General features: G+C 42.8%; 1 protein-coding gene across 1 annotated transcript in view; it reads left to right on the top strand.

Annotated features, from left to right (window-relative positions):
• LOC117359469 (prolyl 4-hydroxylase subunit alpha-1-like) overlaps window positions 1-24,533 on the top strand; it is a 203,699-nt gene extending 179,166 nt beyond the window's left edge. Inside the window, exons 13-15 of the mRNA XM_033942306.1 lie at window positions 156-224; window positions 16,889-16,985; window positions 23,134-24,533. Of these exons, the coding sequence (XP_033798197.1) occupies window positions 156-224; window positions 16,889-16,985; window positions 23,134-23,204 (237 nt within the window). The 3' untranslated portion in view covers window positions 23,205-24,533. The remainder of the gene's footprint in view (window positions 1-155; window positions 225-16,888; window positions 16,986-23,133) is intronic.
• Window positions 24,534-24,740: the final 207 nt, after the last annotated feature.

Genomic DNA, 24,740 nt, shown 5'->3' with positions numbered 1-24,740 from the left:
GAGAACATCTGCCTGCTGCCCTCGGAATAACACCTGCTACAGGTGAGTAACTACTATATTTTCATAGGAGCAAATGCTATTGTCAAGGTAATCTTATTTTACTACTTCAGATTACTTGATAATTCATTGACTGCTTGCTCTCTCTCATTTTGTAGATGAGTGATGTTGCAGCAGGGGGAGCTACAGTATTTCCTGAAGTTGGAGCTGCTGTTTGGCCTAGAAAGGTAAACTATTTCATAAATCACATAGCATTTTTCTCTTCTCAAGATCTAAATTTTTAAACAGAAACTGCAGAGTTTAGCATTCCTTGTACATTCTTGCTTCCTAATTTCTTCTGAAAATATCAGTGAGCAAGAGTTAGATCCGAGTCGTCGTCTCAGAAAAACAGAAGTTTGCCAAATAATGTTTTAAGTTGCTGTGATTGGGAGTGTTATGCTACAGCTTAATTGTATTTGAAACTGTTCCCTGTTGGTCTATAGAAATTTTTTATAAAAACTTATTTATGCATTTTCAAAAGTTATTCACAAGTATTCACTCGTTACAGAAACACAGAGTAAATTACAATAAGAAAGAAAAAAGAAGAAAATTCCAAAAGAGGAAACCTACTTACAAGCAATTCACACTAGTAATACTTTAAATGAAACCATTTAAACTCTTTTTCTTAGACCTCAAAACAATTTAGGCGAAACAAGAAAATAAGAGACAAGGAAACCTCATTATAGGAAGATAGCTCAGTATTATGAAAAAGGCCTAAGGTGTTTCAAATACTGTCCAAACATCTTAAGACTGCCCTAATCATGAATTAAGTTCTTAGTGTCCCAAAAACTTCGAAGTTGCTCCGGTGCAAAAAAGACATATTATATCTAATCAAACATATTCAGCGATAACTTAAAAGAACTTTTATTAATTTTGACAGGGATTGCCATTCAGCAGATTACTGGAAATTGGAAAGATTACACTAAACTTAATTATACTTTTTGGTGGAATTCAGTATGTCATATCTACAAAATGGAGAGGGTGCTTGCCATGCAACAAGGAAATTATCATAAGTTTAAAAAGATTTGGGGGCCATTGATTATTTATTCTAATGATCAGACATCTTAAACACCTTAGTATTAGATAAGATATAGGGGGGGTGGGAGTGGGAAAGACAATAATTGATAATTGTTTATTATTAATATATGGGTGGGTGGGAAGGGATTCTTTTATCAATAATAATAAAATGCTAGAGGTGCAAGCGCTCTTGAAAATTCGTGAGTGCTGGCGCCCTGAGGTGTGCTTCTGTGGCAACATTCTAAACCTCAGGCGCATGCGGGGGCTGGAGGCGTGCGACTGTGCTCTCTCTCTCTCTCTCCTAACCTCCCGGCTCCAGCGGCTTAGGCAGCACCAGTGGCAGCAACCGAGTGGTGGACAGCAACCCCGCTCCGGCCATTTACCCTCCACAAACCTCCCAGCTCCAGCGGCGTAGGCAGCACTATAAACACGCTGCTTCGCACCCTTCTACTGCTGATTTCCTCTGCCGCGTCTCTGATGACATCATCGGAGACAGACATGGCAGAGGAAATCGGCAATAGAAGGCCGCGAAGCAGCGTGTTTAAAGTGCTGCCTACGCGGCTGGAGCCCCGAGGTTTGTCAGCGGTGGGAGGGTCAGGAGCAGGCCGGATGGAGCAGGACAACGACAGTAAAAGAAGGGGGAGGGGCCAAACGGAGCAGGGAAGAGAAGGTAAGAGAAGGGAAAGGGGGGGTGGGGGAAAATGCTGCTACTGTTTCTTCACAGGAAAGGGGGGATAGGAGGGAAATGCTGTTTCTGCTGCATAGGGAAGTGGGATGGAAATGCTGCTGCACAGGGAAATGGGGAAAAATGACAGACAGACAGTGGGAGGGAGGGAGACAGAAAGAAAGAAAGAAAGACACAGGGGCAGGGAGAGGAACAGAAAGACAGACAGAGAAAGGGGGCCAGAGAGAGAGAGTCAGTGGGAGAGGGAAAGGGGGCTGCTTTGGGGGGAGGGGTGTGCTTGAGGCAAACAGCTTTGCTCTGGGGGGAAGACAGAAGGGGCCATGGAGAGGGAAAGGGGCTGCTTTGGGGGGAGGGGTGTGCTGGGGGGGAGACAGAAGGGGCCATGGAGAGATAGGAGGGGAGGTGTGCTGGGGACCGACAGCTTTGCTCTGGGGTGGGAAGACAGAAGAGGGCCATGGAGAGACATTTGGGGGGGAGGTGGGTGCTGGGGGCAGACAGCTTTGCTCGGGGGGGGAGGGGGAGACAGAAGGATACAGACAGCGGCCAAGGAGAGAGAGATAAAGAAACACAGACAGACAGACATCTATTCTAGCACCCGTTAATGTAACGGGCTTAAAGACTAGTATTTATATATTTTAAGGAGTATAAATAAGATTGTCAAGTGATTTGTTAAAATTTTTCTGATTGACTATTATACACTTGTTGTAATATTTGAAAATGAATAAAGATTTACAAAAAAGAAAAGTAGCTCCCAGATTTTTTACTTCTTGCCTCATATTCAAGAATAATTTCCTACAGTCTTGCATTGTCTTTGTCATGTCGGGAAAGATCCGAATTCTTTGACTAAAAAAATAAACTTTGAGAGGAACGAAAAACATTCTCATTACCGCATTAAGGTCATGTTCAAATACAAAAGATAAGAAGTACATCAATAATCTCTTGGGAGCTTTCCAGAATTTGAGTTATGTTGTTCAGATCAATTGGTTGTGATTTATCAACTCGATTGTCTTCAGAAGAAACATCTGATTTTTTTTTTTTTTGCCAAATAATATATCCGATTGATTGGACGAATCGAGTCCGGGAAAAATTTTAAGTTCTCAATCAAATATCTTTTAAATATATCAATAGGTGTAACCACTATTGATTTAGTAAAATTTAGGGCCTCTTCTACTAAACCGTGCTAGCGGTTTTACGCAGGGAGCCGCGCTGAATGACTCACGCTGCTCCCGACACTCATAAGAATTCTATGAGCATCGGGAGCAGTGCGGGCCATTCAGTGTGGTTTAGTAGAAGAAGGGGTTAGTATCCTTAAATTGTCTTCTATTGAAATTCTCAATTTGTTCAATTTTCCTCTGAAGAAAAATTTTATCTTTAACAAAATTCCCGGAAATATTTTGTAATGAAGCTATCTCTTTAATAATTTGGTCAAACTTTCTACAAAATATTATGTTCAAACATTTTCTTTAAGGAACAAAAATATAATCGTATAATGTATAATACATTTATGACCAATCATACATGCTTTCTGAAATAAGACATCTCCTTACCAAAAAGTACTTCCCTTGGAGATTCCACAACAGGACTATCCCATAATGAATCCAAGTATAATAGGATGGCAGACCAGAAAGACTTAATTAAAGGGGACAGCCAAAAAGCATGAGATAATGTGTTAAAGATCTTTATCACATTTAAAACAAATTGGGGAATTTACCAAACCTGCATGAAAAGTTTGAATTTGGGAAGAAATATACCCTATGTAGCAATCAATATGTACATTCCTTCCATACAAAACCTGTAATAATTTTAGGTAATCTGTTAATTGCTTGACTAAATTCAAGAAACGATATCTGAGTTCCTAACTCCTCACTCCAATTTAGTAACAATTTATCATATTTGTGAATTGGCAGTAAATCCCACCACAATTTATGTAATAAAGATACTGAAATTAGCAAATCCTCACATTGATTGAAAAAAGGTAATAATTCTATCACAAACGCCCGAGCTCCATAATTTATTCACATAACTCACCAATTGCATATAACCATATAAATACCCAGGACCCCTTCCTACTGTTAAAGAAAGGTCAGGAAAAGTCTTATCTTCCCTGTCTCATCTAATACCTGTGCTAGACAATAAACACCCTTTGACCCACAGTTTCTAAATATCCCAGATGTCATGCCAGGTGTAAAATCACCATTACCTTGAAATAGGTAAAAGATCATTTACATGTGGATTATAAGCCCATAATTTCAACAAATTACCCCATACTGACCTCATTGGTTTTAAAATAGATTTTTATTTTAAATGAACCGGTAGTTTTGACTGATGTAAGAATAAAAAATGAAAAGGATAATAAAAGGCTTTTTCATAAACTATTGGAATAAATAAAACATCACATCCATAACCCAATCTCTAATATGTCTTAATAAGCAAGCCCTTCCATAGATACGAAGATCGGGAAGCCCCATTCCACCTCTCTTCCCAGAACCTAATAAAATATCGAAAGATAACGTTGGCTTTTTCGCGGCCCAACAAAATTTAGTAATTGCTGTTCTTAATTTCCGTCATTCTCTCCTTGTTAATTCCAGTGGAAGCATTTGAAGAGTGCATAAGCACTTGGGGAAAAGAACCATTTTAAAAAGAGCTATGCGTATACTTAGGGATAAAGGCAAAGACTGCCATTTCAACAATTTCTGTTTTATATATCTTAGTAAATCTGGAATATTAGATTTATATAAAAATTTAAATCTACATATTTAAGATCTACATATTTAAATTGATCATCCATCTTAGTGGAAAATCAGAACTCCTCTGTATACGTAAACTATCATTTATAGCAATAGCTTCCAATTTATCCACATTTAATTTAAATCCCAAAAATTCACCATATTCAGCAAAACTTTCCAATAGGGAGCGTAATGAAATCCTAGGATTCTTTAAATGAACTAAAATATCATCTGCAAAAGCAGCAATTTTAAAAGTAGAAGCCATTATATCCACTCCAATAATATCTAGATTTGAAAGAATCTCACGAATCAATGAGTTCAAGGTTAAAACAAAAATTAACAGAGACAAGGGACATCCTTGCCTCGTCCCTTGACCCACATTAAAAAATTCCAAAGGCTGGCAAACAGGAAGCAGAGGGTTGGCGTAAAGGGACACTACTCAGACTGGAAAGGGGTCACGAGCGGAGTTCCGCAAGGGTCGGTGCTGGGACCGCTCTTGTTCAATATCTACATAAATGATCTAGAGGTGGGAACTAAGTGTGAAGTCATTAAATTTGCAGATGACACCAAACTATACAGCAGGGCTCAAACCAAGGAAGACTGCGAGGATCTCCAAAAGGATCTAACGCAGCTGGAAAAGTGGGCCGAAAAGTGGCAGATGAGCTTCAACGTGGGGAAATGCAAGGTCATGCACGTGGGGAAAAAGAACCCGATGTTCACATACAAAATGGGGGGAACATCACTAGGGGTCAGTAACCTGGAGAGAGACCTGGGAGTGATGGTAGACGCAACACTGAAGGCATCAGCGCAATGCGCCACAGCCTCTAGGAAAGCAAACAGAATGCTGGGTATCATTAAGAAGGGTATTACGACCAGGACGAAGGAAGTCATCATGCCGCTGTATCGTGCAATGGTACGGCCGCATCTGGAGTACTGTGTCCAGTACTGGTCGCCGTACCTCAAGAAAGACATGGCGGTACTTGAGGGAGTACAGAGAAGAGCGACTAAACTGATAAAGGGAATGGAAAATCTCCCATATACCGACAGATTGAAGCAGTTGGGACTTTTCTCACTGGAAAAGCGGAGACTTAGAGGAGACATGATAGAAACCTTCAAGATCCTGAAGGGCATAGAAAAAGTAGACAGGGGCAGATTTTTCAAATTAAGGGGCGCCACAAGTACAAGGGGGCACTCGGAGAAATTGAAAGGGGACAGGTTTAGAACAAACGCTAGGAAGTTCTTTTTCACTCAGAGGGTGGTGGATGCATGGAACGCGCTTCCAGAGGCTGTTGTAGACAAGAAAACATTAAATGGTTTCAAAGAAGGTTTGGATAGATTCCTAGAAGAAAAAGGGATTGGGGGGTATAGATAGGTATAGACCATTGCTCAGGCAATGGGCCTGATGGGCCGCCGCGGGTGCGGACCGCTGAGCAGGATGGACCTATGGTCTGCCTCAGCGGAGGCAACTTCTTATGTTCTTATGACAGCCATTAACAAAATCTCTAGCCTGTATATCTGAATAAAGAGTCCTAATAGCCTCCTGAAAATATCCCTTAATACCATATTTATTCAAGACCGTAAATAGGAATTCCCATCTAACCCTATCAAACACTTTCTCAGCGTCAAAACTAATCAATAACGAAGGCAGATTCTTATGAAGTACCCACTCCAAAGAATACAAAATTGAACGAATATTCTTAACTGCTGTTCGTCCTCTTACAAAGCCTACTTGAGGTTCAGCAATCAAATCAGTTAGTATCTTTGCCAGTCTATTAGCTAAGATGTTAGCCAAAAGTTTAGCTTTATAACAAAGAAGAGAAATTGGTCTATATGACTCCACCTTATTAGGATTACCTGATTTTGGAAATACAGTAAAACCTTCCTATTTCCCTGAAATGAAGACCACACTTATAAGCTAAGTACCCTTGAAATATGCTAGAAGGGTTGTTAAATAAGTAAAAAATTAAAAATTAAAGTTTGTTATTAGTAAATCGATAGTGGCTCCAGTGAGGAAGTAGTACATAAAGCCTAGGGCAGTGAAAACGTTTGAGCCCAGATTGTACTTATGAGAAGCTGGGGATTATACATTGGAGGTGAGGAGTTTGGGATATATAGAGTTTGGTATATATCTTGGTGAGAGTTTTATTGGTGATCCTTACAAGAACACTCATACAAAAATTAAAGGTATGCGAGCATAATTCATTCCAGAAGCATGCTTGTAATCCAAAGCACTCGTGTAGCAAAGCAAATTTCCCCATAGGAAATAATGGAAACTCAGACGATTCGTTCCACAACCCCAAAACTTTAATACAAAATATTATACATACTTGTATTGCAAGACTTCGCTCATTTAGAACAGTCACTACAATCCTGCAGCGTCAGAGAGAGAAGAACCATCGGCTTAGTTGTGATGATGTGACATGTGTATACTGTATGTACTCGTATTGCAAGATTTTGCTCATTTAGAACAGTCACTACACTCTTGCAGTGTCAGAGAGAGAGAAGAACCATTGGCTTAGTTGTGATTAGAGAATGACACAGGGAAAAAAATCTGTCCCCGTCACTGCCCTGTCCCCGGCCCACAGTCCCCTTCACTGCCCCGTCACCGCCATCCCCTTCACCGCCCCGACACCGTCACTGCCATCCCATTCACTGCCCCGTCACCGTCACCGCAGCATCCATACAAGCCTCAATACTGCAATATTTAGATTATTCCTTCCTTATAAATCAAAGTTCTGGCTGCTGAACTGGAGAAAGAAATGTTCAGCTAACAGGGCTTTGTTTATAAATTTTTATCAACATAACTAATATACTACTTTATCCTAAAGCAAAAAAAGAAAAAGAAATAGAATTTTTTTTTCTACCTTTGTTGTCTGGTTTCTGCTTTCCTCATCTTCTCATTCAATTCCTTCCATCCACTATCTCTCTTCTCTCTGCGTCTTCCATTTGCTCTTGTTACTGTGCCTCTCCCTTTCTACCCCCCTCCAAATTGGTCTGGCACCTATGTTTTTCCCTCCGCTCCCCCCATAGTCTGGCATCTGTCTTCTTCCCTACCAGTGTCTTCTCCCCACTCTCTCTTACCCATTTCCCGTCAGCGTCTTCTCCCAATCTCTCTTCCCCAATCCCTTCAGAGTCTTCTCCCAATCTCTCTTCCCCATGTCCCTTCAGCGTCGTCTCCCCACTCTGTTTTACCCATTTCCCTTCAGCATCTGTTCCTCTCCACCCCACCTTTCCTCCTGTTCTCCCTCCCTGCCCCTTACCTTCGTGGCACTTTCACACCCCCCCGCAGCGAGAACACCTCTTAGCCATTTTCGCCATGCACCCGCGCCGCCCCCCCCCCCACCCCCCCCGGACAACAGGCCCGGTCCAACAACTGTGCCGACAAACCTCCCTGCCCTTTTCCTTCGTGGCCAGCGATTTCTAAACTGCCTTCTTACAGCAGCCGGAGCGTTGAAGTTGCATATGGCTGCCGGAAAAGTCATCTCTGACGCAACTTCCGGTCGCATCAGAGATGACCTTTACGGCAGCCACAAGCAGCTTCAGCGCTCTGACGGTAACAGCCACCATGTCATTCCCTAGTTGTGATGATGTGACGTGTGTATACTGTATGTACTTGTATTGCAAGACTTTGCTCATTTAGAACAGTCACTACATTCTTGCAGTGTCAGAGAGAAGAACCATCAGCTCAGTTGTGATGTGTTTATACTGTATGTACTTGTATTGCAAGGCATTGCTTGTATATCAAGTTAAAATTTAATAAAATGTTTTGCTTGTCTTGTAAAACACTTGCAAACCAAGTTACTTGCAATCCAAGGTTTTACTGTACAACAATTTGAGCTTGACGAAGAGTTTTTGGTAATATTTGCTCCTTAATCTGATTATTAAACATTAATACTAAAGGAGTCGCAATATTTTGCCAAAAATCTTATAAAACTCAGCTCTATAGCCATCCAAACCAGGTGCTTTACATAATGAGCTTTGTTGTTTAGCTAATAACAGTTCTTCTTCCCCAATAGGACGATTCAAATTAGTTTGTTCCACCTGCCAATACAACTCCAAACTAGACAAATATATATCACTGGATAAACCTCTATCTTGGTTAGGAGCAAACAAAGAAGAATAATAATCATGAAATACTTTACCAATATCTTTCTTTTTTATAAGAAATTGACCTTGTACCGACTGAATTCGCTAAACTCTAGATGGAAAACATTTACTCCTAACTAACCGAGCCAATAATGCTCCTGTCTTATTTCCGTGTTTATACAATTGATATTGATAATATTTTACAGATTTAAAAGCCCTTTAATGAAGGAGCTCATTCAATTGGAGCTGTATAGCCAATAAGTGAGCAGAATTATCTTCTGTGGGACTCCTAGCCTGAATACCTCTAATTTTAATAATTTGTTTTTCTAAACATAAAATAGCTCTATCACAGGCTTTCTTTTTTTGACTAGAATATGCAATTATATCCCCCCTCAATACCACCTTTGCCGTTTCCCAAAACAAAGTAGGAGTTTCCGTATGCTGTTCATTATTAATCTGATAAGAATTCCACCAATCAAGAATATGTTCTTTAAATTTAATATCATAATATAAATCCAACGGAAATCTCCATTGAGGTATACCCAAAGACTCAGAAATCAGGGTTAAAGAAACCCAAACAAAGGCATGATCTGAAATCTCTATAGGTCCTATACCAGCCTCTTGACTTTTTGAAAACAATGTATCAGAGCAAAAGAGATAATTAATCCTTGAATGGGTATTATGAGCCCTGGAACAATGAATCCCTAATGGATGCATCACCCTCCAGATATCCAATAAATCTAAAGAATTACAAAATAAAGGAATCCCTTTCATTAAATCTAACCTATCCGCCGCCCGAAGAACCGATTTGTCTAACTCTGAATCTGCCACCCCATTAAAATCACCCCTATTATCATAGGACAAGAATCCTGTTGCATAAGATAATTTAAAATTGTACTGAAAAATTTTTTTATCATAAGAATTTGGAGCATATAAATTACAAAGCATCATATCCACCCCATTAATCCTAACCTTTGCTACAATATATCGACCTCCAGGATCAATATGAACATGTTTCTTTTCAACAACTAATTTTTTATGAAAAAGGATAACACCCACCTTTCTATGAAGGGCCAGGGCTTCAATATAATCACCAACCCACCATGCAAGAAGTTTAGAATGCTCTTGTGTTGTCAAATCGTCTCCTTGTAAAAAAACAATAGACGCTTTATGCCTATTTAAACTTTGCAGTATCTTTTTCCTTTTTATTGAAGAGGAAATCCACACACCCTCACATTCCAAGTAATGAATTTTAAAGCCATTTATTCACATAACCAAAAGAAACAACACATCGAGCATTAATGACAATCAATCAAACACCATCAAAAACTAATAAACATATCTTCAAATGCATCCCAAACCAGTTACCAAACTGTATGACAGGGTACTTTGTCACCTTCCATCCCTATTCCCCCCCCATATTCCCCATCCCATCCAGACCCTATACCCCCATCACTCCTTCCACCTGAACCCAACCCCTTATCCCCTTAAACATTTCAACCCTTAGTAATTGACAACTAAGACCAACAAATTAAACATCACAAAACTCAAGAATTTACATTCAGTTTCTTGCACTAATAAAAATTGATTTTAAATTAATAATTGTAACCTTAAATAATATATAACAAAAGATAATAATCTTCCTTTATAATGTTGAAGAAATAGCAAAATATTCAAGGGAAGTATTGTAAAACTTCAAAATTGTAAAACACAGGTATTTCCTGTATGAAATTAGGGAAAATTTAGTACCATACTAGCTTAAACACTATCTCCTTTATATTTACCCAAAGTACAGTTAAACATATTTCTTATGTTAACATTCAGTGGTCCGATATGTCGGTGTAAAGCTTGCTAAGGGATGATAAGCCTTGAAAAAATCTTCTATAGATGAAACATGTTGGTTCTTATTTCCCTGAAATGAAGACCACACTTATAAGCTCAGTACCCTTGAAATATGCTAGAAGGGTTGTTAAATAAGTAAAGTAAAAAATTAAAAATTAAAGTTTGTTATTAGTAAATCGATAGTGGCTCCAGTGAGGGGGTAGTACATAAAGCCTAGGGCAGTGAAAACGTTTGAGCCCAGATGGTACTTCTGTGGAGCTGGGGATTATACATTGGAGGTGAGGAGTTTGGGATATATAGAGTTTGGTATATATCTTGGTGAGAGTTTGATTGGTGATCCTTACAAGAACACTCATACAAAAATTAAAGGGCAAATTCTATAAGAAGCACCGTTCAGCGCGATTCAAGTGAAATTGGGTGCTGTTTAATGAATCACGCTGAGCGGAACTTATTTTGGAGGCACCCAAGAAATAGGCTAGCTCTAGGCACAACTAAAAGGTGCCCAGCTGAGCGCTTAAGCACGCTTAAGAGCAGCAATTCTACAACAAGGCGCCTAACATGCATAGCGCCTATTTTTTTAAGGCCACCTAAATTTTTAGAGATGTCTTATTTCAGAATTGCGCTTTCTTGATAGGCGCCTATGTTTCAATCAGTGCTGATTAAAAAGCTTAATTGAGCTTGTTCAATTTAGATAGGCGCCTATCTAGTTGGGCACCTCCAAAATAGGCGCTATTTACGGAATTTGGGCCTAAGTGCTATTTAGATAATTAATTACAGCAAAGCTAACATTATTTATCCCAGGACAAGCAGGCAGCATATTCTTTACTCATGGGTGACGTCACCGACGGAGCCCTCGGTACGGACCTTTTTAACTAGAAAGTTCTAGTTGGCCGCACCGCGCGTGCGCGAGTGCCTTCCCGCCCGACGGAGGAGTGCGTGGTCCCCAGTTTCTTCGTTTCCGCGGAGCGAAGAAGACGCGTGTGTTTTTCAACGGCCGTTGAACTCACTTTTTTGCCTTCCCGCTCGCGAAATCTTTTCCATTTTCTTTTCATTTTACCTTCGGGTTTCTTTTTCTTTGATTTATCAAAAAAAAAAACAACTTTATTTTTTTAACCTTTTTTCGTCTTTGCCCCGGCGGGGCCTGTTGCCATTATACAGGCCTCGGGGTTCGATTTTGCGGAGGCTGTTTTTCCCTTCATGCCCCCGCAAGCCGGTTTTAAGAAGTGCCAGCGGTATGCACGCCCGATCTCCCTCACTGACCCACACAATTGGTGTTTGCAGTGTTTGGGTCCGGAGCATCGGGCAGACTTCTGCACCCGCTGTGCCACTCTTAAAAAGCGAACTCTCAAGAATCGTCAAATCCAACAAAATCTTTTGTTCGGCACCGGGTCGACGATGGACTCCTCGGCATCGACAGCGGTACCATCAAAATCGGCACCGCCTGCTTCGACACCACCCGACCCCACATCGGCGCCACTGGCGCCAGGTAAGCTGGCTAAGAAGCCTCCCTCTTCCCTCGAGCGTCCACCAGCCACAGTGGCGACACCGACCTTGCCGGCCTCGCGCCGACCCCGAAAACGCTCCGCCCCGATTTCGGTGAGTGCCTCGTCATCGGCCTCCTCATAGCCGGGGCGTGGAGCGGCACCTAAGGAACCGAAGCAAAAGAAAGCGGTTCCGGTGCCACCCCTGGATGACCGAATTGCGGCCATCCTCCAATCTCAACTACAGGAACAGCTGCAACATCAACTCCAGCACCTGTTACCTACTATCTTGGCACCGCTCCTTTCGGTACCAGACCGGCCCGAGCCCCGTACCGAGCCACCGGTATCCACCCCATCGGTACCAATTAATACCTCCATGCCGATTCTTTCGGCTGAGCAACTTCATGCCCATCCTGTGGTTCACTCCCATACCACTACGGATCCGCCTCGGGACCGGGCGGGGCACCATTCTTCCCGGGACCGGGATCGACGCCGGTCCTCTTCTCCCGGTACCGTTTCGGTGCGCTCTGGGAAATCTTTATCCAAGACTCACCATACCGAACCTTCCACCCCGGTGTCTCGGCATGCACACCCAGAGGTCCGGGACCCAGACTTATGGGAAGAGTCCCCCCCCGGTACCGAGGAGGATCCCTCAGCACCCGATACAACCTCCAAACCTGAGCAATCCTCCTTCTCAAAGTTCCTCAGGGAGATGTCAGCAGCTTTATCCCTCCCTCTGGAGTCAGACTCCAAAAAATCCCAAGCCTTTTTGGAGGATTTGGATTTTGAACAACCTCCTAAGGAGTTTCTTAAGTTACCCATACACGACATCCTACGGGAGACTTTCTACAAAAATTGGGAAAACCCCCTTACAGTACCTGGGGCCCCCCGCAAGTTGGATAACCTCTATCGAGTTATCCCAATTCCAGGGTTCGATAAGTCCCAATTGCCCCATGAGTCTCTTCTTGTTGAAATCACCTTAAAGAAGACTCAGGGCTCCAGTGTCTATGCCTCCACCCCTCCTGGCAGAGAGGGTAAAACCATGGACAAGTTTGGCAAGAGGCTCTATCAGAATGCCATGCTGGCCAACAGGGCGAACAATTATTCCTTCCATTTTTCATTTTACATGAAACACTTGGTTCAACAGCTGTCCGCCCTCCAAAAGTATCTTCCGGAGAGAAAGGTTCCACTTTTTCAACAGCATATCTCTGGTCTCCTTCAGTTAAGAAAATTTATGGTCCGCTCTATCTATGATTCCTTCGAGCTCACCTCCCGTGCCTCTGCCATGGCTGTAGCCATGCGCCGCCTGGCCTGGCTGAGAGTCTCAGATTTGGACATTAACCACCAAGATCGTCTGGCCAACGCCCCCTGTCTTGGGGATGAACTTTTTGGAGAGTCCCTGGATTCCACCACCCAGAAACTCTCTGCACATGAAACCAGGTGGGACACCCTGATTAAACCCAAGAAAAAGGCTCCGCCTGCCCGACCTTACAGGCCTCAATCCTCCTATCAGTGTAGGTTCTCAGCCAGGCCACTCAATCCGCCTTCCCAACAACCTCGGCGGCCCCGGCAGCACCAACACCAGGCACAGGCTCGTTCTCAGTCCAATCAACCCAACAAGCCTCTTCCTCCTGCTAAACCTTCTCAGCCCTTTTGACTCTTCTCTCCAGGGCATAGCCAGTCTTCCACCTTCGCTACCTCTTCCACAACCAATCGGAGGTCGTCTCTTCATATTCTTCAGCCGTTGGGAGGTCATCACATCGGACCAGTGGGTCCTCAACATCATCCACCACGGCTACTCTCTCAACTTCCAGACTCTTCCACCGGACAACCCTCCCGTAGAGTCTGCTTCTCACTCCTCCCAAACCCCCCTCCTCCTGAGGGAGGTTCAATCCCTCCTTCTTCTCAATGCCATCGAAGAAGTACCTCCGGAACAAAGGGGTCAGGGATTCTACTCCCGCTACTTCCTGGTTCCCAAGAAGACGGGAGACCTCCGTCCCATTCTCGATCTCAGGGACCTCAACAAGTATCTCGTCAAGGAAAAATTCAGAATGCTCTCCCTTGCCACGCTTTATCCTCTTCTTTCTCGACACGACTGGCTATGTTCCCTGGACCTCAAGGAGGCCTACACTCACATCCCAATCAATCCGAATTCACGCCGCTACCTGCGGTTCCAGGTACAACACCGCCACTATCAGTACAAAGTGCTACCCTTTGGCCTCGCTTCATCACCCAGGGTATTCACCAAGTGCCTTATTGTGGTAGCGGCCTTCCTCAGGTCTCACAATCTCCAAGTGTTCCCCTACTTGGACGATTGGTTGGTGAAAGCACCTACGTCTCAACTTGTGCTACAAGCTACTCATCACACCATCTCGCTCCTCCACCTCCTGGGGTTCGAGATCAACTACCCCAAGTCGCATCTGCTTCCCACCCAGCGACTTCAATTCATCGGAGCAGTTCTGGACACCACACTAATGAGGGCTTTTCTCCCCTCCGATCGTCAGCGGACCCTGCTCCATCTCTGTCGTCAGGTGCTCATGCATCCCTCCATTCCTGCCCGACAGATGATGGTCCTCCTGGGTCACATGGCCTCGACAGTACATGTCCTTCCTCTGGCACGTCTCCACCTCAGAACACCTCAATGGTCTCTCGCCAACCAATGGTCACAGACTACGAATCTTCTTTCTCATCCCATCTCTGTAACATCGTCTCTTCAGCAATCTCTCCAATGGTGGTTGAACTCCTCAAATCTTTCCAGGGGTCTGCTCTTTCATCTACCCCCTCACTCCATGATCATAACCACAGATGCCTCCCCCTATGCGTGGGGAGCTCACCTAGGAGATCTACGCACCCAGGGACTTTGGACCCCACAGGAGCGTCAACATCACATCAATTTCCTGGAACTCAGAGCCATGTTCTACGCCCTCAAGGCTTTCCAGCATCTTCTCTGCCCTCAGGTTCTTCTCCTGTGCACAGACAATCAAGTCGCCATGTACTACATAAACAAACAAGGCGGCACCGGATCTCGCCTCCTTTGTCTGGAGGCTCTACGCATCTGGACCTGGGCCACGGCCCGCAATCTCTTCCTCAAGGCTGTCTATATCCAGGGCGAACAGAACTCCCTGGCCGACAATCTCAGCCGCATCCTTCAACCTCACGAGTGGACGCTGGACCCTTCAACACTCCACTCCATCTTTGCTCGCTGGGGCACTCCGCAGGTGGACCTCTTTGCAGCACCTCACAACCATCAGCTGCCCCAATTCTGTTCCAGACTCTTCTCTCCTCATCGTCTGGCCCCAGATGCATTCCTGCTTGACTGGAGAGATCGGTTCCTTTATGCCTTTCCTCCACTTCCTCTGATGTTGCGTACCTTGTCCAAACTCCGCAGGGACAGGGCCACCATGATTCTCATCGCTCCTCGGTGGCCTCGCCAACACTGGTTCTCCCTCCTGCTCCAACTCAGCTCCAGGGAGCCCATTCCTCTTCCTGTGTTTCCTACTCTGCTTACACAGCAGCATCAATCTCTGCTACATCCCAATCTGTGTTCGCTCCACCTGACAGCTTGGTTTCTCTCGGGCTGACCTCTCCTGAGAATCTATCTCAGCCTGTCCGTCTCATTTTGGACGCCTCCAGGAAACCGGCCACCCTCCAATGTTACCATCAGAAGTGGACCAGGTTCTCCTCTTGGTGTCTACGGCATCATCACGATCCCACCTCTTTAGCGGTGGAAACTGTACTGGAATATTTGCTCTCGCTGTCCAATGCTGGCCTCAAATCTACCTCCATCAGAGTCCACCTCAGTGCCATCACTGCGTTTCATGAGCCTATCCTCGGAAAACCTCTCACGGCCCATCCACTGGTTTCCCGGTTCATGAGAGGCCTCTTCAATGTCAAACCACCTCTGAAGCCTCCTCCTGTCGTCTGGGATCTGAATGTGGTTTTATCAGCGCTCATGAAACCTCCGTTTGAGCCTCTTGCCATAACTTCGCTCAAATTTCTTACCTGGAAGGTGCTTTTCCTCATTGCCATCACCTCTGCCAGGAGGGTTAGTGAGCTGCATGCACTGGTCGCCGATCCACCATTCACTGTTTTTCACCATGACAAGGTGGTTCTGCGTACCCATCCCAAATTCCTTCCCAAGGTGGTCTCAGCTTTTCACCTCAACCAGTCCATTGTGTTGCCCGTCTTTTTCCCTAAACCCCATTCTCATCCTGGGGAACAGGCACTGCACACGCTGGATTGTAAGCGTGCCCTTGCCTACTACCTTGACCGTACCAGGGCTCACCGCTCATCTCCTCAGCTCTTTTTGTCCTTCGACCCTAACCGTCTAGGTCGTCCTGTCTCCAAACGGACGCTTTCCAATTGGCTTGCTGCCTGTATTGCGTTCTTTTATGCTCGGGCCGGTCTCTCAATGGAAGGTGCTGTCACGGCCCACAGAGTCCGAGCTATGGCTGCTTCTGTGGCTTTCCTCCGTTCCACGCCCATCGAGGAAATCTGCAAGGCGGCCACTTGGTCCTCAGTTCACACGTTCACTACTCACTACTGTCTGGATGCCTTCTCCAGACGGGATGGACACTTCGGCCAATCTGTGTTACAAAATTTATTTTCCTAATGGCCAACCATCCCTCCTCCCTCTCTGTTAGCTTGGAGGTCACCCATGAGTAAAGAATATGCTGCCTGCTTGTCCTGGGATAAAGCACAGTTACTTACCGTAACAGGTGTTATCCAGGGACAGCAGGCAGATATTCTTACGTCCCACCCTCCTCCCCGGGTTGGCTTCTTAGCTGGCTTATCCTAACTGGGGACCACGCACTCCTCCGTCGGGCGGGAAGGCACTCGCGCATGTGCGGTGCGGCCAACTAGAACTTTCTAGTTAAAAAGGTCCGTACCGAGGGCTCCGTCGGTGATGTCACCCATGAGTAAAGAATATCTGCCTGCTGTCCCTGGATAACACCTGTTACGGTAAGTAACTGTGCTTTTCAGTAATTGGGGCATTCCCATTTTTTCTTTCACAGGGGACATCAGTTTTCTGGTATAATTTGTTTAAAAGTGGTGAAGGTGATTACAGCACAAGGCATGCAGCCTGTCCTGTGCTGGTTGGAAATAAATGGGGTAAGTATAGACTGCTTTCTTTTGGCAGATTTAATTCTTTTCCCAGCCACAAGGTGTAGCAAAGACATACTGTGTTCTAGGGACCACAGTTTGTGCACCCTACTGAGGATGATTAAAATCACAGGGGGAAGAGAGAACAGGTAGCTTTATTACATTACATTACATTAGAGATTTCTATTCCGCCATTGCCTTGCGGTTCAAGGCGGATTACAAAAGAATTATGGTTGGTCTGTTACAAACTAAGAAGAGATCAGTGGTCATGGCAAGTGAAGGTAGAGAAGAGGGCGGGTTTTTTCAGAGAGTGAGGAAGAAGACAGGTGGAAAGAAGTATTCGAGATGTTAAGATTTAATCGGGGATTTCTTGAAGAGTATGACCTTTATTTCTCTTCTGAATAACTTGTAGCTGTGGTTGTTATCAGTAGATTGGAGATTTGGTTATCTAATTTTGCTGCTTGAGTGGCTAGGAGGCCATCGTAAAGTTTTTCCATTTAACTTCTTTGATTGGAGGGTGTGTGAATGGGGTGTGAGTTTTTCTGTGTCTGGTTGAGGTATTATGGATGAGTTGATTGTTCAGATAGGATGGGCTGTCTCCGTTTATGGTTTTAAATAGTGTGCAGTAAAATTTGAATAGTATTCTTTCTTGGATTGGTAGCCAGTGTGAGTTCATGAGGTCATGTTTCATTAAGGAGTAGACAAATCTTAGTGCTGTATTTTGAACTGTTTGCAGTTGTTTGATCATTGTTGCAGGGCAGGGGAAGTAGAGGATGTTGCAATAATCCAATATACCCAGGAAAGGGATCGTACTATGAGCTGGAATTGTGTTCTTTCGAAGAATTTGCGTACTTGTCTTAGGTTTCTCATAACAGTGAAAGATTTCTGTATTGTTTTGTTTATTTGCGGTTGCATGGTGCAGCATCTGTCTATTGTCATACCTAGTAGTTTTAGGGTGGTTTGAATGGGGTAATTGATCGAGTTGATTTCTATGTTGGTAATAGTTGGGGCTTTGTTATTTTCGAGAAGGATGAATTTTGTTTTGTCTGGGTTGAGTTTCAGTTTGTGGTTATCCTTCCAGTTTGCTGCTGTTACCAGAGTTCGGTGTAGAGTGTCCTTTATGATGATCTTTGGTTGATCAAGAGGTATGAGGGTGGTGATATCATCTGCATAACTGTAGGAGGTTATGCTTAGTTTGTCCGGTTATGTCCCGAGGGAGGCAGTATATAGGTTGAATAGAGTAGGAGATAGAGGGGAACCTTGTGGTACTCCACAGGGGTTGGACCAAGGTTCGGTATCTCAAGCCTTATGTTTTAGTCCTAATTGGGGTAGGTTCTGGGTGAGTTGGAAATCTAAAAAAGCAACAGTAGGCTGCCAAGCAAAATAATATTAATAAAAAAAGATTTAAATAGGAGGCAAGAGATTGGGACTTGTATATACTGCCTTTTTGTAGTTATGCAACCACACTCAAAGTGGTTTACATATATACACGTACTTATTTTGTACCTGGGGCAATGGAGATTAAGTGACTTGCCCACAACCACTGGGTGCAGAGGCAGCAACTCTATCACCAAGCCACTCCTCATTCAACCTGGTTAATTTGTACACCTGTACAGTGCATATATTTTAGAAGAAGTTTTATTAATGCAGACCAAGTTATAATAAAACCAACACTGTCTTTTATAAGGCTTAAGAATATTTTAAAATGCAGCCTTTGTACTGCATAGGTACATTCTTTCTGTTTCCCTTTCTACTTAAGTTTGATGTGTTGAGATGTTATCCGACAGGAAGGAAGAGTTGGTCATAAAAGTGGGTGATATCAACTAGAATAGTCCTCACAAAGCTCAGGAAAAAGTTTTTGTTTACACATGGCATTTCCTACACAGTCACTACTTCATGCGTTTTTTCCATCTTATAATAATAATAACAACAACAGTTTATATACTGCAGGACCGTGAAGTTCTATGCAGTTTACAATGGTTAAAAGATGTTTCAAATTAAGTAGAATTAACAAGGTTAGAAGCTAGTTATTAACAGCACTAGAGATCAGTTATTGTGGAGTAGAATTGTACAGGTTAGTTGCCTAAATTCTTCAGGAACAGATATGTTTTTATTTCATCTGAACTATCGTGTTTACCCGATAATAAGTATTAGCATGATTTTCGGGGTAGGACCTAATATAAGCCCTACCCAAAAATAAGTCCTAGTTAAGATCCCTCCCTCCCATCCCTTTATGCACCGGAACACCACTGACCCTCCCACCGTGTTATACCTATCCCTCCTTCCCATCCCTTTGTGCACCGGAACACCACTGACCGCCTTGCATACCTCTGAAGCCTCAAAAACGGTGGCAGCGCTCTGAACAGGCTGTTTCATGGCCTTCCCACCGAGGCCTTCCCTCTATTACATCACTGATGATGTCATCGGTGATGCAGCAGAGGGAAGACCCTGGGGAGGAAAGCTGTGAAGCAGCCTGTTCAGAGCACTGCCACCAGTTTTGAGGCTTCGGAGTTATGTAAGGCGGTCAGTGGTGTTCGGTGCACAAAGGGAGGGATAGGTATAACATGGCAAGTGTCAAGGGTAGATACCATGTTTCCCCGAAAATAAGCGCTAGTGTGTTTTTTGGAGCACAAATTAATATATGACCCTGGCTTATTTTCGGGGAAACATGGTATTGCATAATCATGTCTTGTGGTTCAAAACATATTTTACTGGTAAAGATTTTTCAGTTTTCCCTTCCCCCCTATCCCCACTCCCATAAAAAAGGAAATTATCTTGTCCTTTCCTCTTTAGAAATTGAGTTTGATGTAGTGAACAAATTCTTTGGTATCTCTGAGGGCTATAAGAATTGTGCCTATGGGTGGAAGATGGCCTCCATTGACTCCCATCAGAAGAGTTCTACACAATGACATTCCTAATTGTGTGCACTTCAGATACAGTGCAAATCAGATACAAGATGAATGATCTTATTTATTTTATTTATTTAAGCATTTATATATCACTTATAGTCTTAAGTGGTTTACATTCAGGTACTCAAACATTTTTCCCTATCTGTTCCACAGGCTCATACTCTATCTAATGTACCTGGGGCAATGGGGGATTAAGTGACTTGCCCAGGGTCACAAGAAGCAATATGGGATTTGAACCCACAACCTCGGGGTGCTGAGGCTGTGACTAACCACTGCACCACACACTCCCACTTATTCCTCAAACTATGATTTACTTCTGCTGCTCAATAAACAAAGGTGAAAAGTAGCTCTGTTCCTTTTATAGGCCAAGACATCTCCAGCGATAGGAGATGGGAAATGCCACTCAATTCCAATAAATGAAAGACAATAGGAAGGAAATTCCTAGTAGGAGAGATCTTTCAAAGGATGAGCATGTTTCAAAAATAAAAAATTCCAAAAGCCTTTTGAGGTTAATGAAGAAAATTAACCTCACATACAAGGTGAGGAAGACTAACGTGATAGGGCTGAAAAAGGGGTGAGGAGGGGGAAATAGGGGGCCAGGGAATGAGAGGGGAGAATATGAAGGGGAGAAAGACGGGGGGAGGAGATGGAGGAGAGATGACTAGAAGGGTAGAAGAGAAGGGAAGGAAGGATGATGGCATAAGCAAGGGTGAAAGTGGGAGAGAGAGAGAGCAAGGGGGAGATATGGGGAAAAAATGAATGGGTAAGAAATGGAGCATGAAAAAGGAAGATAAAGAGTGGTGGTGGTGAAGAAAAATGAGAAGATTGTGACAGTATCCTAGATTATTGCAATAATATACTTAGCAGATTCCTATAAAAATTTCCAAAAGTTACAAATTATCCAAAATTCTACTGGGCATCTATTTAATCTGAAGAAATTTGATAATCTTTCTGTTTTAACAGAAATTACATTGGCTCCCAATTCAAATTGGGATGTGTTTATTATAAGATCATGTTTGGTTTAGTTCTTACTTATTATATACTAATCTTTCATTTTCTATACAGAAACAATCTTTGCGAATATTAATTATTTTAATTTTCTGTCAGTAAAGGAATTAAAGTATAAAAGATATGTAACCAATCTACTTTCCTACCAAGTGGCCAAATGGGAGTCTAAAATTCGGCTGTTAATTTCACTATCATTCTCTTACATGCATTTTAGAAGATTAATGGAAACTTATTTGTTTAGTAAATTTAAAAAATGATTATTCTAAATTCCATCGTTGATGTGCTAGTTATCTTTTGTACATTGCATAGGACTGTGAGGTATCTGCACTTCATAAATAAAGTTTTATGTTATGTTAGGATGGAAGAGGAAGGAATATAAAAAATAAAATGGGAAGGAAATTGGGGGGGAGAGAGCAAGAGGGGCAGAGGAGTAGAGATCAGGGAAAGTAGTGAGATGGGTGATAGGAGCTGGAGAAAAGTATGTGAGAGATTAAGGATGGTTAGTGTTGGAAGAAGAAATGTAAGGAGAGGAACAAGTGGGTGTGAACAGAGAAGAATGAAAGAGTATAATCAAGATAAATTAAAAAAAGACTAAAAGAAATGAAATAAGCAAAAGAAGGCAGCAGTGGAATAGCCTACTGAAAAGGCAGAGAGAATTAAATATTTAACAGAATAAGGAAATTTACAAATCAAAAATGGAAAAAGAAATAAGGAAAGACTAGAGTAATGAAAATTGAAGACCTAAATGAATGAACACAGAAAAAAGGAAATTGATCAAGAAAGAAAAGGAATAAAATAGAAGATCAGGACATACAAATATTTGATTTGTTATGCAGCAAGTTACAGAAACATGATGGCAGATAAAGGCCAAATAGCCTATCCAGGCTGCCCATCTGCAATAGAGTTTAATTTCCTTCCGCGGTATTTACATTGGTTTGTGAGGGAGTAGACACTGCTATTGGAACCAGGGATTGCCTCGCTTCTAGATTTTTTTTAATGCTCAGGGTTAAAGAACACAAAGGTTTTTTCAAACATTTTAGCAATACATTTGCATGGAAACTGCAGGAAAAGGATTCTTCACATTTGTGGCTGATTCATTCTACTTGTGGACTGAGTTGTTTATCTGTTGCAGTGCTTCTCTGTAGACAGCAGGATAAATTGGACATACACCCACCCACTTTCCTAGGGCATTGATGTCTTTAAGATGTACATGTAACTTTCTGGGATTCATAAGGTAGTAACTGTGGAGGAAGTCCTGCACATGCTCAGAAAATCATATTTTTTTTCTGAGTTCTGAAAGCTATCCATGTTAACACCATTGTGAAAAAGCTGAGGCCCAGATGCACAAAGCTCTGACACCATGGTTTAAAAAAAATACCATGATGGGAGCGATTTTTATTTTAAATAGCGATGCTCAGCACAATAGCATACAAATTTTATGCATGCTCTTCGTGCAGAGAATAGTCAGTAAAAGGGAGGAAGAATTGTGCCTGGCACTTGTTCAGAAGAACAATTGCTAGCCCAGCTCCTCCTCCTGCCTGCCCCATCAAAAATAAAGTAGCTCCTTGTCTTCCTGCCTTCTGGTTTAGTTGATTGGGGTAACTCTACAAGAAAGACAAAAAAGTCAAGGGACCACGCTCCTCCAACCCCCTTATTAAAAAATAATAAAAAATCAGGAAGGAAGGATGCCCACTCCCACCCACAGGGGAGAGGAGGGGATGAGCACCCCCATGTTGGGAGCCCCTGACCCTCCCACCTTAAAATTGAAAATCTGATAGACCATTCTCCCCCCCGGATACCTTAAAATTGAAGACCAGCAGGAGGGATGCCCACACCCTCCTGCTAGCAGGCCTGCCTCTTCAAAATGGTGGACCTTCCCCTTTCCGGTGCATCCTAGGAGGGGCATAAGCTCAGGTGCCTAAGGCCACTCCCCTGGTTAGGACTTTAGGCACATGAGCCAATCAAGATCTTAGGCCCTGATGATCTCCTTGTAAAGCATATGCGTAGGGTTCGCGGTGGCTGCTATGAAGAACCAGTCTTACTTGCAAAGAAGCCTTTTGTGCATCAGGGCCTGACTAAACTATAAATTCTTAGCTTTTAGTGGTAAGCAATTTTGCTTTACTATTAGGCTTTTTATTCCAGTTTGAAATGAGATGCTTGGGTTAGTGAGCATCATAAATTGCTTTTATGTTCTTAATCATGTGCACTTCCTCATCTCAACCCCTTTTTTTTCCCCTCAGTCTCCAACAAATGGATCCATGAACGGGGACAGGAGTTCCGAAGACCGTGCAGCTTGTCTGAACAGGACTAAGCCTATTTTATTTTTCTTTCTCCCTCAGTAGCCTAGTGTTAGCTCAGCACAGCTCATGAACTTGCACAGTTGACACTGCACTCCAGGCCTTCCTTGGGACAGTTAGAGCTGCCATTATGAGACAAAAAAATGCAGTTCATCTTTTAATCTATTTTTCTCTATTCACATTTGATAAAATTGTTTAATTCATTACATGCATACATCGTTTTAAATGACCAGAGGTACTGTATAGTGAAATAGATAATACCAGTCAGGTACAGGCTCTAGCAATATTATCACGAGACACTGCGACACTTATCTTTTCCTAACAAAGTGTTTGTCCCACTTCTCACTTTGCCTTGAGTATAAATCCATTTGCAGTTTTCTGTTTAATGGATGCTTTCATATAAAGCTTTCCAAAAAGCTGATTCTCTAATGCCTCTGCTAATCCAGTTGGGCCTGGCTGCACTAACCCATAAGATGGGCATGTACCCACATAAATGGTATTTCCATCAGGTAGCAGGTCTGGTAATTTACCTGTTGCACACATCTCACTGCAGAACTCTGTCATGTGTACCTCGTAGATAATACAGGGCCCAGATGAAGGAATCGTAATTCAATGTTATATATTGCTGCTGTTTTCCTTATCCTGTTGGCTTCCAGTCCTGTTAGAACTGGAATAGCACTGCTAACAAAATGAGCCCACTACCTGACTGATATTTTGCCTTTTCAATCCTTGTCCTCTGGGGAACTTGGTTCTGAGGTTGGGTGTTATGAGCCAACAGTTTTCTATCTAGCAGGCTAGCAGCACTTTGCTGGTGGACATCCAGCCCGTCTTCCAAGCCATTCATATATGCCTTATGTCCAGCCTCAGATTCCTGCTGTTTGATGTCTTTGTGTTTCCTTTTATGTCTATTCCCCAATACTGAAGGAATGGATGACTTTGTCAACAAAAGACTGACCTCTTAATAGTGTGCCTTACATGTCTGGAAATCTCAGATCCCATACCTGTCACTTTTTGATCTGATTTAATGTTACAGAAGCTACAAGATGTGGCCAGAACAAACTATTTATAATGATTTTAGATGATTGTTTATATTTTATGTGTCTGGATTGATGAACTGCTTCATGTGTTCTGAATGCATGCCAAAACTATGAAAATCTGTGCCATTTTCACAGAGGGTATAAACCTATCTCTACTTTAGATGGCTTAAAGGTCTAAGACTGATCCGGCTCCATGTAGCATTATCATGATGGAACAATCTGAATGAGATTTAAAGTAGCTTATATGGAGTGTTTTTTTATTTTTCATCAAATTTTAAAATAAAATTTTTTTGTGTGTGTTTGAGATTCCTGTATCAAAATGGTTTTTGAATGAACTTCTGCAGGGTGGGAGGCAAGTACTGCAACTTTTGTTGTAGAAGTTATACTGGTATATTCTGCTCCCTCATCAGTATGAAAATTGCCTTTCTTGTTTGACAGGCTTGCTCATTTAACTTCAAAGGAAGTTATGCTTAGAATTTCAGGTAAGAAGCTGCAATTTAAGAACATAAGGAG

Source organism: Geotrypetes seraphini, chromosome 4, assembly GCF_902459505.1.
Source record: "Geotrypetes seraphini chromosome 4, aGeoSer1.1, whole genome shotgun sequence".
Taxonomy (NCBI): domain Eukaryota; kingdom Metazoa; phylum Chordata; class Amphibia; order Gymnophiona; family Dermophiidae; genus Geotrypetes; species Geotrypetes seraphini.
The sequence above is the reverse complement of the archived record's forward strand: the minus strand, read 5'-3'. Positions and strand labels throughout refer to the sequence as shown.